The sequence below is a fragment of the Triticum urartu genome, chromosome 2A (assembly GCF_056163025.1).
Source record: "Triticum urartu cultivar PI428250 chromosome 2A, HENAU_Tu73, whole genome shotgun sequence".
Classification (NCBI taxonomy): domain Eukaryota; kingdom Viridiplantae; phylum Streptophyta; class Magnoliopsida; order Poales; family Poaceae; genus Triticum; species Triticum urartu.
In genome coordinates, this window is record NC_141874.1 from 703,337,055 (window position 1) to 703,353,560 (window position 16,506).

The 16,506-nt window shown below is 47.7% G+C and overlaps 2 protein-coding genes across 3 annotated transcripts; one reads left to right on the top strand and one right to left on the bottom strand.

Moving 5' to 3' along the window:
* The first annotated feature begins 260 nt into the window (after window positions 1–260).
* LOC125534202 (uncharacterized) lies at window positions 261–3,476 on the top strand. Its single transcript, XM_048697479.2, has 2 exons — window positions 261–1,465; window positions 3,145–3,476. The coding sequence occupies exons 1-2, from the start codon at window positions 346–348 to the stop codon at window positions 3,186–3,188; spliced, it is 1,164 nt and encodes a 387-aa protein (XP_048553436.1). The 5' UTR covers window positions 261–345; the 3' UTR covers window positions 3,189–3,476.
* Window positions 3,477–7,540: 4,064 nt separating this feature from the next.
* Window positions 7,541–15,499, bottom strand: LOC125539869 (receptor-like serine/threonine-protein kinase SD1-8). Of its 2 annotated transcripts, none has more exons than XM_048703409.2 (7): window positions 13,159–15,499; window positions 9,535–9,672; window positions 9,237–9,427; window positions 8,858–9,074; window positions 8,515–8,740; window positions 8,231–8,363; window positions 7,541–8,035 (listed from the first exon to the last, which is right to left on the bottom strand). In XM_048703409.2, the coding sequence occupies exons 1-7, from the start codon at window positions 14,465–14,467 to the stop codon at window positions 7,754–7,756; spliced, it is 2,496 nt and encodes an 831-aa protein (XP_048559366.1). In that variant the 5' UTR covers window positions 14,468–15,499; the 3' UTR covers window positions 7,541–7,753. The 2 variants fall into 2 exon arrangements, with proteins under 2 accessions (XP_048559366.1, XP_048559365.1); XM_048703408.2 differs by having other exon boundaries at window positions 9,237–9,430; window positions 13,159–15,498.
* Window positions 15,500–16,506: the final 1,007 nt, after the last annotated feature.

The window sequence follows — 16,506 nt, forward strand, 5'->3', positions numbered from 1 at the left end:
AATTAAAGCCTAGAAAACAATTAGACCCTAAAAGAGCAATGCTAGACACACGGGCAAAGTTTTACAGACTTCACGGACTGTCACACATGGCACCATCTGATTGGGATTCAGGGAAGGAAGGGCCCCACCCCACTGAAAAATAGGGGGGAGAGGTTAATTAGCGTTAAGGCTTCTCCGTTGTTTGTCCGTGAGTCTAACATTTTCGGACCCTAAAATAGAGCTGCTATTGAAAATAAAAAAACCCGATGAGACATGAGAGTGAAAACGGTGGTGAAGCTGGTTCTGTTGGAACCTGCCTTGCTCTGCTCCCCCAATCCCCACCCAAAACCCTCGCTTCCGCCGTCCATGGCGTCGCTGATGGACGACGTCACCGCCGAGATCTTCCTCCGCCTCCCGCCGGACGAGCCCGAGCACCTCTTCCGCGCCGCCCTCGTCTGCAAGCCCTGGCTCCGCGTCCTCCGCGACCCCTCCTTCCGCCGCCGCTACAGCGTCTTCCACCGGGCCCCGCCCCTGCTCGGCCTCCTCCACAGGCTCCAGGTCTTCGAAGGAGATCCCGCCGCCCGCCTCGCCCCCACCACTGCGGCGCCCCTCTCCCCCTACCCCGACCTCTGCCGCACGCGCCCCCTCGACTGCCGCCACGGCCGCGCCCTCCTCCACGTGGGGGTCGGGGCCTGGCATTTCGTCGTCTGGGACCCCGTCACGGGCGAGCAGCACCGCTTCCCGGAGCCCGGCATCCCGAAGCTCATCTACACCGCCGCCGTGTTCTGCGCCGTGCCGGGCTGCGACCACCTCGACTGCCACGGCGGCCCCTTTCGGGTTGTCTTCCTGGTCACCGAAGACTACACAGATCTAGTCAAGGCCACCGTGTACTCATCAGAGACAGGTGCGTGGAGCGCGCCAGTGACAATGGACGCTGGCTGCGATGTCCAGCATAGGCGAGAAGCCCTTGCGGCTGGATTCTACTACATACCCTATGTCCAGCCTAGGCGGGGCGCTGTCATTGGAGATGAAGCCTACTTCACGCTTCGCTGGGGTAACCCAGTCGTCAAGTATAACTGGAGCAAGAATCGCACATCCCTGATTGATCCGCCAACAAAGTGTGTGTGCAAGCCGGGTGTCAGAAAAGAGTATGGTAACAACGTCGCCCTCATGGTGATGGAGGACAGTTCACTGGGGTTTGCCTGCGTTGAGGGTTCCAGCCTTCATCTGTGGTCAAGGAAGGTGAATGCAGAAGGAGATGCAGAGTGGGGACGGTGTAGGGCCATCCAGCTGGAGAGTATTATACCTGTTGCCAATTCTGATGACAAACCATTTGTGGTTGGATGTGCAGAGGGTGTGGGTGTCATATTCGTCAGCACAGGCGTTGGCTTATTCACAATCAAGCTAGATTCTGGGCTGGTTAAGAAGGTTGCCGAGTCTGGGGTCTACTTCAGCGTCCTACCCTACATGAGCTTCTATACTCCAGGTGTGGTCCTGGCCCTTCTTTCTTGTCTGTTATCCTGTGATTTCTTTACAGCATTTATATGTTCGCTTAATTGGTTGGTTTATGGTCTGTGAACAATTGCTCATAATTTAAGTAATGTGTGTTGGTTTGATTTATGTATGTGCTAGTATATGACATTCGAAAACAGAGCATGACTTTTGTTATGAGATTTAACTTGTTACGGAGCACAAGCAAGCACTAGTGGAATTGCAAAATATGCTGACAAATATGTTCATGTAGTATTACCCTGTTACCTTGCTTCAGATTTAGTTTTAAAAACAGTTTGTTATTTTCTGGCATGGCTGAAGTCCACACCTCAACTTAGTCTTGTAACACTTATAATGAGTACATGCACTTAGTTCTTCAATTTAGGATGCTAGTTGGACAGTTACTTATGAGTTTTTGTGCATGGTATCTTTTCTGATGGTGGCACATTATTACCGTGGAAGTCACTACGATCAATTGGGGCTGTCTCGTTGAATCCACCCTGATCGTACTGTCCAAATTTTGTACTTAAGTTTATTGTGTCAGGCATATTAGAGTACTGCTTGGTCTATGCTCGATTCAGTTACTTGGAACTAAAGGCATGTTTACTCTATGTTGTTTCTCTTTCCTGAAATTTAATATAACTCTATTACAGTATTATTGTTGCCTCCAAAAGTGCTATCAAGTATCAGCACCAAACCTTTTCGACATATCAATTGGAGATATTAGGATCCAAGTCCTAATTTGTGTTTATTTATTTATTTTGGAGTTACGTCTGGTTGTTGTTCTTCTGCTATTATATAGATCAACCCATGGGAAGCCCAATTGCATCACTAGCCCTTAAATTTCTACTTTTCCTTAGAGCCATTGATTGGTCAAATACTTTTCTTTTCTTGAATGCTTATAAGAACTGCACATCATTGTACTAGAGAAGGAACAATAATGTCCATACGATGGGAAGGGGAAGGAAATAGAGAACAGAAAAAACACTACTACAAGCCTGTCATAACAGGGAACACCGAGATAGATTAAAAAAAAACTACCGACTATAAAAATGTGAAGTTTGATGTAATCGATGAAGAGTGAAGTGGGCGCTAGCTGTTTGATAAATACTACAACAACCTCGTACATATCTGTTGCCTTGCATTTTCTTTACTGTATCTGTGTCTGCTTAGTTTGTTAGTTCTGGTTTGTAAACAGCTTCAACAAAGTCAAGCTGTAATTATTACTCCCTCTCTCCCAAAATAAGTGTGGTGGCTTTAGTTAAATTTGCTCAACTTATTTTTGGACAGAGAGAGTAGTTGTTATCTTCACATGTAGAGATTGCCACAGACCATTTGTGTTTGCTAGTGCAAACTGAATACATGTCCATCGGAAACTGAGCTTAATTTGATTCTGTGATTTCGATTGTTATTATGGACCGCATTGGTAAAAATACAAATATGCATGCAAACTTTTAAATCTCATATGATGTTCTTACTTTGTTTCAGATAATCTTTTCAGAACTATTATATTGTTATTCTGGTATATCTGAAGCTCAAATCTGGAGATCATTTTCTATTATTTTGTGAAGCGTTACTTGATCTTGTATTATGCTCTACTTGTATATAGCAAATCAAGCTGTAAATGCTGAGTTGGAATGTTGGTTTTGATTCTTGTGCATAATAATTTTTCAGATCGCGGTAGATTTCCATCCCTGGCGGAGATCACTGATGTCTGATATGCGGAGTGCAAGACCTTGCGAAATGGACGAAGCCATTATCATAAATGTACTGCTGGTGGCTTCTTGCTGAGCTACCGCTATCAAATCATTTTTACTTTCTGTTGAGTAGGCAAAGCATGACTGTTGCAAGTAATTATGACCAAAACAAAGGATGCATAATTTGAATGATCTGGGCCATTTGATCTGCCCGAAGTTCATCCAAATGTACTAATTCGGATTCCAAAGCGGCAAAAGTGGAACAAAGACCACATATGCTGCCACATGAAGCTGCTCGTTTTTACTGTATTTTTGAATTCCGGACGTTTAATGTAGCGTTTTGGTTATGGAGTAGTTGATCTGGTTGATTGAAGATGAATCGGCTGCCATGGTAAAACGGAGTATGAAAGTTGACCTGGATGTCATGTCATGAGTTTTCTGCTTTATTATTTCTGAGAATAACATGAATTGCCCCCTTTTCTTTTGTCACGGGAAAGAAAAGCTGGGAGTACATTTTAGCGTGTTGTGGAGTGGAGCCCGTTCAGTTTTGTTCCCCTGCATTTGCAAATAGGAAAAGGAAAACGGATAGGGATAGTTGTGGATTGCCATTGTACAAACATAAATGATACTCCCTCCGACTCACAATTTTTTTAGAAAAGAAGGATGACCCCCGGCCTCTGCATCTAGGCGATGCATACGGTCACTTTATTAATTATCCTCACAAGACCTTATAAAGTAATACAATAATAAGACTAAAGTCACCGTCTAAGCAACAAACTGTCGCTACACCTATCCAGTTGACGAAGGGGCGCAGATAGCCTGGGCCTAATACCAAACAGACATCGCAGCCAAACCTAACATCTAAGACCTGAGGTCCCATCTAGGACGCCTGCCGGGCATGGGTCTCTCCGGTCCGGCGTGCTCTCATAGGCCGCCACCGCCAACTGCCACCGCTCCATCTTCAGAACTGTACTGATGCATCAACCTTGCTCGGTCCAGCTATCGTCGACGCCACCATGGCGCCCAACGGCACCTCCTCCCTGCGCGCAAACAGCTGAGCACGTCGCGGTCGCCACTGCTACACCTCAGCATCATGCTGCCAAGTACCACCAGCCGACACAGCTTGAAGTCTTTGAAAGATCTGTCGTGCGTAGCACCTGCCGACTAGGCATGACAAAGCGTAGCACCTGTCGGTCAGGCAGGACTTGACATCTCCACCGAAGCTCCGCGCAAGACGAAGCCGCTCCACCTCCTGCCTCTGACATCCAGCTCTGCTCCACAAACGATGCTCCCAAGAGAGAAACGACACCGCAGTGCCGCCATCGTCCGATCTGGAACACCAGGTCCTAGGGTTTCCTCGGAGCAGCACGAGTGGGTCGACAGTAGTTACACGACGATACCGGCGTAGAACGCCGCCATCGCCTGCCGTCGGCTCGGTTTTCACCGGGAACCATGTCTCCCCAACTCCCAGCCAGGACTAGATGATGGATCTCGAGATCGAATCACCAAGCCTCTGGCCGGCCACCTCCGACGAAGAAAATGACCACCACCACTAGCTACACCGGCCAGAACAGATCTGCCATGTGCCGCCAAGCAGTCCACCAGGCCCTCGACGTCGCCGATCTAAAGCCAGATGACATGCCGCCGAAGACCGCATCGCGCCGCCGCCCGATCCAGGCCAGCTGCCACCGCAGCCGCCCGTGGCCCGAGGCAGGGTCGACCGCCGCTGTCGTCGAAGCCATCGCCGCCGCTTCTAGATCGGCCGCACCTCCACACATGTTGGGGCCCCGCCACCCCTGAGACGCGGGAGGGAGGAAGAGCCCCCGCCACCGCCGTCGGCCTCCGGGCGCAAGCCGGCGGCGTCCTCCAGCGGCGGCGGGAGGAAGGGAGGAGGATCGGGTGGCCTGGCCTGGAGGAGCGTTCTTATATTATATTATGGGACTGAGGGAGTATTGGATTGATTTGATACGGCACGCATGCATTGCAGTGAGTAGGAAACACGTATGCGTAGATATCCAAACATCCTGTTCTCCATCCGCTCGTAGACTAGTGCCCACTCATCGATCTCCCTCCTGGCCATACTAATGGTACTAGTACAGGAGCTCGGCAAGATTGATATGCAAGCTACTACTCCCTCCGTCTGGAAATATTTATCAAAGAAATGAATAAAAGTGAATGTATCTAGAACTAAAATACGGTTAGATACATTCATTTCTTCGATAAGTATTTCCAGACGGAGGGAGTACTACTGTATGTTGCATATTCTCTGTGTACTGTGCAATCAATGTGTGTCAAATTTCAGTTCATATGTACAAGAAATAATTAGCGCCTTGTACACGAAGCTAAACCCTTAGTTTTTTTTTGAAGTTAGCTAAACCCTTAGTTGGGAGAAGTTTCCTGCCTGTAGCATTTTTTTTTGAGAAATTCCTGCCTGTAGCACCTATTGTGGTATGCAGATTGCACAGACAGGCGCATACGGCATGAACGAAGGAGATTCCGAGCCCGGGAAAAAAGTCAAAAACCCTCCTGGGCCGTCGCCTGTAAACAGGGGTACACCACTTTCAAAAAAAAAATCTACAGGGGGACACCCGAGAGTATACAGAGCTATGGGCCTATGGCCAGGCCCAACCGTGGAGCCGCAGATGCAGCGTTGTGTTTAGCTTTTGTTAGTACCATACCGCTTAGCTGGATCAGGAACGGCCAGTTTATAAGTCGCTCCCCGGGCACTGCCAGCACCACACGGCAGGTGTGGTCAGCCCTTCATATTGATGAGAAATTGATTGAATGATGTTGAGTGGAAGAGGAGGAGAAGAAAAGGAAAAGGCCAAGAAAGACGCAAATCGTTTGAACGACCGCACGCAGGCTGGATTGGCATGCTTGCTACCAGCCAAACAAAACACACCGACATGGTGTGCTCGCAATTTTTTTTTTTTGCATACACCATAAATTTAATAATTTTTCTTCTCCCGATCATGGGATTTTTTCCTTGGGTAGAATGAAGCCGCAGTGCATCATGTAACTGGTCTCTGATCCATGTTGCTACTGTGCTCATCTCTCACGGGCCCAAAAGCTTAGCCTGTGGCATGGACCATATATAGCATTTGCCTCACAAATTAAGCTGCAATTTTGTTACGCCAAATGCTCATACAAGGTGTGTTAATTATACGAAAAAGGGTCTCCCATGCTTTAGATTATAAAGCAACAACCAACCGATACAACCAGTTTGATGGGGCCGCAGCACAAACAAGTCTAAAAGAAAAAGGAGAGAAAGAAAAAAACAAATACTGACGCCGACAGCTCAACTAAGCAAAGATGGCCGACACTCGCTGCACCCTCTGGAGAAGTACCACCGCCCGCCAAGCACTCCGAAGCCTCGCATACCAACCAACATCTTCATGAAGAAATGCGACGACGACGCCGCTGCTGCCCAGACTAGTCCTAGGGTTTCCCTCGGTACGCGTATGGCAGTGGGGAAGGGGTATCATCGACGCCCCTCGGGAGGGTCCGGCAACGCCCACGGGCGCAGCCGCGCCAGTGGCGAACAAGCCGCCAGAGATTTCTTCCGTCCCAAAACCACCACCGCCACCCTAGACAATCGGAAGCGCACCGCCCAACATGTCGCCCACCAGCCTGTGCCACCACGGACACTGCACCATCTTCACCTTCTCACTGAGGCCACCAACACGAGACCTAGAGGTAGGACGAGAAGACACCGGGCTCGGTGGCAACCGCAACGCAGCCGACAGGAAGGAACAACCTCCACCGCCGCGCGGAGCCGACCGGACGTAGCAATAGGGACCTACCAGGCCACCACCGGCCCGGCCGGACCTCAACGGGCCCGGACAGTCCCTGCAGCCATGCTGCAGCACGCCGGCCGCCGGAGCCATCACCACCGCAGCCACGGCCGCCTCACCTCACCACTAGGGAGCTACGCCGTCACGCCCCGGACCGCTAGCCCACCCCAGCCCAGATGGGGCCCAAAAGGGCCCAGATCTGGGCCAAGCGGGCGCCGCCGGCCAGCCCCCAACCGCGCCGCCCCGCAGCCAACGGCCACGCCGCCGTGTCGAGGGCACCCGAGGCCCGGAGAACTCCGCCGCCGAGCCCCACCGTCGCCGGGCAAGAGGGAGCCCCGACTCCCCCTCCAGGCGCGTGGGGAAGGGACGTTCGTCGCCGCCGGTGCCGCTCGGACACGTCGGAGGCCGCTGCCGGCGGCGATGAACAGAGATGGATGATGAGGGGGTCGAGACGGGGAGGAGGGCATGGGAGGGGGGGGGGGGGGGGGGGGAGGAGGAGTGTGATCCGTGCTACACCAACTGTGTTAATTATCGAAAGTTCCATCCATCATGTCGTAATTTGAACAAATACCCGGAAAGGAAAATGAAAACGAAGGCAGCATCCAGTGTTAAGAGACAAAGTTAGAATGCTACAACTGTCTGAAACATATTCCTCTTGCACGCACTCTCACCGTGTCACCCTGATAAGCTGAAACGCAATGAAGCCATGCATGGAGGAGGCGCTCAAACGTGAAAGGATTTCATTTTCGTACCAAGATATCACAAACTGTTCAAGTGATGGATGGTCACGACTCACAAGGTCCGGCTCGGACCGGGGGTGTCATTTGACATCGGCTGTGCGCGAGGGCCAGCTCCGCTGTTGGCCGTGGGGTTGCTTGGCATGGGGAGGTGTGTGCCGGTGTTGGTTAGCATTGCCACAACTTCAGGCATGGCAGGCCTCTGCTCTGGCAAATGCTGCACGCAGAGAAGGCCAATATGGATGCACCTGGCTAGCACTGAAAATGCCTCTTCAGGTTCACCCACTTGCGGATCAAGAAGCTCCCCGATCTCGCATTGCTTCCACGATTCCCAGACCTGCAAAAGAAAGAAATGCACCATCATACAGCGTCGCGCTCATTTTTCGATGTGGCCATGTTCAGAATGTGTGGAACGTGTGTTGGGGTATCCGCTGAGTTCATACTCACCGGTGCTCGTTTCAGTGGGAAGGAATTAGAAGACGTGTACTTATTATTTATTTTGGAACTTAGAAAAGGTGTACTTGGTACTTACTTGAGGAAGGAACGCCGGCTCATCTTTTTTTCTTTTGCCTCTGACTATCTCCAGCAAGACGACTCCGAAGCTGTATACATCACACTTGTCTGTCAGGGTCCCTTCCCCTGCATATTCTGGAGCCACATATCCCCTTCATTTAGCAACAAAAAAGAAAATGGAGTTAATTGAGGTCACTCCTGGACGCTGTGAAACAGGAACAGAAACATCCATAACTGTTGGTCAGCTAGCTAGACTTGAATTTGGAACAGCTAATAGATGAGGATTTGAGATTTCAAACGTACGCTGTCTGCACCAACGTCTGATTTGTCGGGTCCTCAATTAACGTCTTAGCAGTGCCAAAGTCTGCTATCTTAGGTTCCAATGTGTCATTCAGAAGTATATTGCCAGGTTTTAGATCCCTGTGAATGACTCCCTCGCCGTGAAGCCATTCCAGACCCACCGCGATCCCACGAATTATTTTTACTCTTTGCGCCCAATTCAGCAAGGAGCGGAGGCTGCTATCTTCTCCTGACAGTTGCTAATAGGCGTGTGAGGCAGAAAAACAGATAGGAATAGCAAGTTGTGTCTTACACGTTTCTACATGTAATGCATGATAAATTAGATGTCATGCAATGCAGTGATTACCAAATATGTAGAGATTCAAACTCCTGTTCCTCATGAACTCGTAGACAAGTATGCACTCAGCATTTTCTTGGCAATAACAGAGAAGCTTAACAAGATTGGCATGTGTGAACCTTGACATCAGTACTATTTCCCTTGCATAATCCCCCTTGATTTTCTCGCTAAGACTATCTTGTTTGAGCCTCTTTACAGCAACCGTTCCATAACCATCTAGCTCCCCCTGGTGATTGTACAATGAAGTGTTATGATGTAGATTCCACGGATATACTGAAGGGTGCAGCTGGGATGACTGAAACTCTGAATTCAAACTCTTTTGTGTGTACTGTGTAGTCAATGCGTGACAAGTTGTCAGTTCATACTATGTACAAGAAATAATTAACACCTTGTAGATGACACTAAATCCGCCTTTGCCAATGATATTTGCTTCGGAGAAATTTCCTGTAGCCTGTACCACAGCAGGAAGACCAACTGCAGGGAAGGACGTCGTGAGTAACGCAAGATTCGGAGGATGACTATCAGGACCGACATTGTCTACAACCCTTGGAGCATTGTCTACAACCCTTGGAGGATTGTCTACTGCAAAAAAAAATTGGCTTGTCAGGTTGTTTCTATCCTTTTTCGCAAAGCTACAACCAAGGAATATGAACGCAACCAATGTGTCTATATAGTTGAAATTTTACCTAATATTCTTTCTCTGTTCCATCGTCTCCTCCAGGGGGAAAACCAGAAAGCAACGAGAGCCAGAATTATAGTGACCAGGGGCACTGTTACACCAATAACAATCCCAGTAGGAAACGACTTGGGTGGCTGCGCTTCACCTGTGACAGTTCTGCATTATTGCTTCGGCGAAAATGTGTTGCATTATATTGCGCATGTAGGTAAGAACAATCCAGCAAACGGCAAGACCAGAGAGGAGGGTAAACCAGATTTTATGATGCACATTATTAGTGGAGGTATGTGTCAGTTCAGTTTGTGCAACAACCTAGCTAGTGCGGTATGGGACATGTTACGAAACTTGAACCTCGAAATGCGTACCGGGACGGAGGGAGTACCATTTATGGCATACTTACTTGCTTTTAACTGCTTCTATAAAACTACTCCTTTTACTTATTACACAAATTGTCACCCCTAAAATGAAAGTTATATGTTTTTCCAAGAGGACATCTTCGTTCACCAGTCCTGATCGTAGGAAGAAGGAAGATGTCGTGACAAGCTATATATGGATGAGTCCATGTAATGGGAGTTTGAGTGATTTCTGTTCTAGGTATTTTTGTTTCTGTGATTTCTGATCTATCCATCTATTATGAAGTGAATCCTGCTAAACAAATACGGGAAAAACTAATCAATAGCCAATGACCTTGCCTCATTTGCCCCTTTTGTAGGTAAGCGATCCTCCTCCTTCTCAGGTTCCCGTCTCCTACATGGGACATATATCTATCAGCCTCCTGATCTTGCCCTTCTCTGTTCTCTCCCTCCCTCTCAATTCCCCATAAATTTCTCAATGATATGTGTTGCTGCGGTTGATGTACATACGTTCAACTCATATTCTTGCAAGAAGGTTTGATTTACCTTTTTATTTGCGGGGCAACTACCACAACATCTCAGGCTGTAGTGGCTTGACAACTGAAACCCCCAATCCATCTAATGTTTCTTTGCGCAGATGTCCATGTTTTAAAATATGTCAGCAAGGTCTTTGATGAAAATGGTGGTTGAAAATAAATCAAGGTAATCTTTATTCTCCACTGCCAATATGTCTTTTGAAACTTTGATGCAGTCATTGATAACAAGTTCATTAGTTCATATAGCAGGCCATTATTTGAATTTTTGGAAACAAAAGCCTATTCAATAAATTTATGATTCATATTTATCTTAAGAATACCCAATTACGTTTCATAAGAATATTATCCTCTGTCTCTTCTTGATAGGTATGATATATTGCTATCTTCATAATGTTTGGCATTATATAGATTGAACTACCAGTTCTGTCGCAGTTCACCATTCGTACAATAGCTGATTTTGTTAAGAAAAGCTTTGTTTTATACTTGAATTGCTATCTGCCCTATGTGCAGATTCTTTTTGAGTATCTATCGACAAGTTGTATGATAAAAAGTAAAGTAGGCCAGCGATCTTTCTTAACTATATAGTATATACTATTGTCACCTGCCATTATTTTCCTAAGTCTGATGCATACATCCAAGAAGCGTGTGATTTCAAAAGTGTTTCCCCAGTGCTAAATATATTGATGCACAGGTGTCTTATGTCCAGTCTTATTCCTGCTTATATCTTATTTACAGTAACATCATGTACTAAGTCGTCTCTCTTTTGTATCAGCTACCCTGCATCTCCTTCACAGTAACATTGTAGGTGAAGCTCCGCGAACAAAGATTGAAGCACGCGGTTTTTCTGCGATCTGGAACATGTCACTCCAACACTTCTATGCTTTTCAGAGATTATGTTCCAGTCAGGTTTTTCAGTCAGGTGCGGTGATGCTAAAGTGGTGGCCGTTTCACCTAATTGGCTTGGAGGTTTACTCTCCATAGAAAATACCCGACCCCTTAGCCTTGGGGGTGGGTAGGACAAAGTAGATGGTGGACGGGTGGGGCAGAACAGGACACAGAAAAAGCAAAATCGATTGAGACCAGGGAACCTAACTCAATAACAAGCTACACATATGTCATTGCGCCATTGGGTGACTGGTGATAAGACAGTCCCTATTCTTTTTTATTGTTCCGGTTGTTTGTTGTATATGTACTTGTATCCTAAGATCTGGACCAATATCTCCCCTCGCAACAAATTATGCGTATTAAATTGATTTGTATGTATGGAATTCGGCTATCCCATTCAGTTTTTTTTTTTAATTTGACATCCTGTTTTGTTTTGGATCTGTATCTATCTTTGTACAATATATAAAGTTCGTTTAATCTGATTTCATTGTCATACATCAATGATAACAATTTCCTATAGATGTATGTGAGTGATAACCTAACTAATAGGCCATTGCCTATTATAATGATCAGGATTACTACAACTCAGCCTGAGAGCATTTAAACTATCGTCCTCAAGTGCTATCTTAACTGATCTATGAGCTTCAGAGTTGTGATCCCTGGTGATATGGAATACTTGAACAAAGTAAGATTTGTAATGGCACAAAAATCTACTAGAAGGCACCTCCCAATGTCCAGGAGCAACCATGGCAAGGGGTAGATTATGTATGGGGATAGCGGCTTCCTGAAGATGTATGCTTGACGTAATGATGGCAGCAAGTTTTAGTCCCTATGCTTCCCGCCCATGATGTCTGTTGTAAGTGTGCTTGCATTGCCAAGGAGTGCTTGCATGGCCAAAGAGTTCTGGTCCACGAATTTCATTACTGTCCATAAATCATAAGTCTAATTATTGTTGCAACTTTGTGATGATACTTGGAAGAATGAATGCCTTACTATAATTTTTCTTTGGTTGACAAACTTTCTGTAATTTGCGACATTGAAACAATATAGAGCTATCATTTTGCAAATGTAGTTTGCCTGAGCTCACAAGCATCCCACTTCAGCGGTAAAATTCATTTCCTTCTCATATCTTATTTGTCCTTTAGGAATACACTTCAACCGTTTTTAGAACTTGATATACTAATTTCCCGCAGCAACGCACAGGATGTTATCTAATATGATTAACACCGAACCTGTAGTTTTTCTCATTTCCTCTACGAAATGAAGCGTTTGAAGGGACGATTGTTTATATAAAAAAGAGACTAGAAGGGACTAGCCCCTATGGAAATTTATTGAAAAAACCACCGATCCATGAAAAAACGCGCAGTTCTTTAGGTCTATTGTCCATGAAAAAACCATCATGCAAGTTCAAAATTACCACTGATCCATGATTAACATCTTTAAAATTGACCGCCTTAGTTGCTATAGCATGCACCAAATTAAATATTTAGTTAAATGTTGACAATCTAGCTACGAGTTGGAGTTCTATATGATATTTAGTTAAAATTAATATTTCCAGTCTCAAAGCTAGATGGGTGGAGATCAGATGTGGGAAAGGAGGGCATCCATGTTGTACTTCTCAAGAGCACCCCTAAGTTAGCAGCACAGAAATCTGATTTGAAAGAGAGTGGATTTTCTAAACCCTGAACTGAAAGGTAAACGAAACAACTTTTTTTGAGCAACCTAGCAGAATCACCCCCTTTTTGAGGAGGTGAATTGCAGCTGTTGGTTTTTTAAAGAGGAATAAAACCAAATAAACTGCATTACTAATTGTTTGAAAGGTAAAAAAAACATCCTTGCAAAAAAAAAGTGTAGCAGTACCTAATTCTGACTTGGCTGATCTCAGAAACAGGCTTTGCCCCCCATCTACATGCCGGAGGTCCATGAGGCCCTCTCTCCAGATGATGCAGCCTGTTCCAGTGCCTCCTCCTTTGAGATCCAATGGAGCATACGCCACACAAGAACAGTTGGCCAGGCACCTCGTCCTGCACTCCTCCAATGTGATGCTAGCATCCACTGATGCGTTGTGCGTGTCAGGAAGCTTCACTCCCTGCATCACAACAAAACCATCCGTGGTGGATATTCCATTACCACAGTCCAATGTCACATTTCGGCGGCAACCGTTGGAGGTGTCCCTCATCTTCCACTGCATGGGAGATGCTGGGCTGAACCCCCTGACGCAGCTGCAGAACGACGTCGACGGTGCACTGGCGTTGCACAGTCCAAATGCCCCACACCTGCCGTACTGGTCGCAGATGTCCCTCGGCCCTTGGAAGAAGATCTTCCACGCCCAACTGCTCCCGTCCCATACCAGGCGTCGGAATAATCCGTCGTCGGTCAGAACTAGACGTGAGAAGGGCGTTCCAGCCTTGGCGACATAGCCATAGGTTATCTCGCTTGGGCTGCTCGTCAATCGGTAGATGAACATGTCAGAATACGTGCCCATCTCCGTGACACCACTGAACCGTAGGCCGTTCCACGGTCCCGTGCGGTAAATCCTTTTGCCACCATCCAACATCACATTTTGTGGTACGCCCTCCGTGTCAGTGATGTAGCGAAAATTCCCTGTGGCAGGGTCGTCAGCCGAACGCCATGACGTGAGGTACCACTCTTCCCCGGTCCATAGGTTCTTGCCAATCTTCATGCCGGGCAGCAATGTGTTCGACGGATGGTCAAACGACTGCCACGTGATGGCACCGCTGGCGTTCCCATCTCTCGAGACTAGGTTGCCGGACTCGAGCAGCTGCACCGTCGTTGAGGCAGTGCCTGTCGTGTTTGAAGACCACACAACCTGGCCGGAGCTATCAATCAAGAGAAGGTTTCCCGTGTCACTGATCATCAGCGCCCCGCGAGCATCAGTGAGAGGACGGTCTCTGTTGGCTACCCAACAGATGGCGTCCACATCCATGGAGAACCAAATCCCAAGGTATCTCTTGCCTAGCACCCCAGGAGGGAAGAAACCCAGGGTGAATGACCCACCAGCTGAGACAAGGGTCTCACCGTCGGTGATGTTGCGGGCCTTGTCGAGGATGTCAGATCCAGGATTCGCGGCAGAGGCTGTGGAAACAAGGAGGAATGGAACGACGATAAGAAGGAGGCTGTGGAGGTGTGGCTGATTCTTTGACCACATGATGGCTGGTGTTTCTTGTCCCGCGATCTGGGGCAAAAGACTACTCGAACAAGGTAACTAGGCTAACCGCCAGTCTGCATATACCCGGCCTTATACATTTTTCGTGTGTTTGGATGTGTCTGGCCCAATTTGGTGCTTGAATCATCCGAAGGGGCAGTGGCAGAATTATGCACTTGTAGAAGATAAACATTATCCAGTGGCTGGTCTTGGGTAGGAAGTAAGGACGGCGCCTTGTCACGGCAATTTTTTATCCTTGATTGACATCAACCGTGTCTACATTGAACGGTTCTTGCAAGGTTGGAAGAAACTTCAAGGAACTTGTTCACCAACCGATTGGTTCACCATATAAAATAAAATTTTATTAAGAAATAAGAATTAACAACTCCCCTTTTTGATTAAAAAAAGCAAACTCCAGCGAGAAACTTGCCTGGCAAGAAACTTTTGAGCACCAGCATTGACAGATTCTTCAGTACATTCGTACCAAGCATGTCAGACAAGACGAGGTGTCAAGGTGAACGACACGATGCAAGGTACCGCTCGCTTCATGCCAGGACACATGGTGTTCTGTTTGATCAACAGATCACCGAACGACTGCAACTACTGATCCCGTTTGCTGCATTTTGTATGACCCTCCAGATAAAAATATCGGTACACCAACTACAAGCAAAGTCAGAGGTTTGAACATGTCCTGATCGGGTCTCCTCCCTAGATGGAAGGCCATGTTGAGCTGTTTGCTGCATTTCTCTAATGGCCGCGCATACCGGTTACAGAGAACAGCACTTTAGATGCAATTGGTGGCTCGCAATTTCGAATTATTAGCAAGGCTGGTAAGAACTTCCATATCTAGCTACTGACCAATTCATTGGTTTGGTTTAGGCAACTCCCTGGATAAAACTGGCTGGGCAACAAGCCTTTGAGCAGCGCTGGCATCGACAGATTCTCCGGTACACTCAAATAGATAGTGTTCTTTAAACAGTTCAAACCAATAATGGTTCATAATCTACTCCGTGTGGGGTGTGGGGTGTGGATAAAATATGACATACCGTGTGGGGTGTGGATCACTGCATCCGGAACTTGGGGTGGATTCCCTGAATGTCTGAACCTGAAGATGCATCCGGAGGTTGGGCATGAAAGCGTCGACGTCCGTCAGGCGCTGGGACGCCACCGGGACGGCGGGACGCCACTGGGAGGACGCGAAGGCCCGGGAACGGCCAGGTGGTTGCCGTGGGGAATTGGGGGCGGCAGAGGAGGCCGGCGAGTGGCGGCCGCCGCCCCCAGATCCCGTCGACGACGCCCCGCCGTCACTGGAGGTCCAGATCCCCGTACGTGTCGATGAAGATGGCGCTGGTGGGGGCCGGCCGCGTGCCGGTGGCGTATGGCCCGTCGCCGCCACCGTTGGCCACCGTGGCAAATCCTCCATCCCTGTCTCCTCCCGTCGCGGAACGAAGTAGCCCAAGAAACTGGGGGAGTAGCACATGGAGTTGTTCGGCGGGGGGCGGTAGCCGTCGTTCCTGACCGCCGCCGGCGAATGGGGGCACTGATGTCGTGCGGCCGCACGTGCGAATGGAGGGCTGGGGAAGAAGCAGGCTGAGGGGGCCGAATGGGCTTTGGGGGGACTGAATCCAGCCCATATCCCAATAAAAAAAGCGCAATACTGTGTGAGCTCCTGTTCCGCATGTCGAACAACTATCCAAAAACACTGTTTGTGAATTTACTAAAAAATGCATCCGAATTTGAAACTATTCATAATTTAGAAAACTGTTCATGAATTCTAGAAAGAAATAGAAAAATGGAAGAACATCAGCAAAATAAAACACATGGAAAAAAAGTTAAGACCGGTCAGAAGGTTCAAAAACTTTCCCAAAAAAGGCGAGGGAAGGCTGCTACCCACCGACCCTACGAGCGGATCAGGATCACGAGCTCTATGTCTTAAGCGAGACAGAAGCTACTCTCACGTCAAGTACTATATGCACTGACGGGCTGGCCCACTAGCGCAGTTAAAAGAATAAAGGAGTGAAAAGGGCCCCGAGCGGAATGAT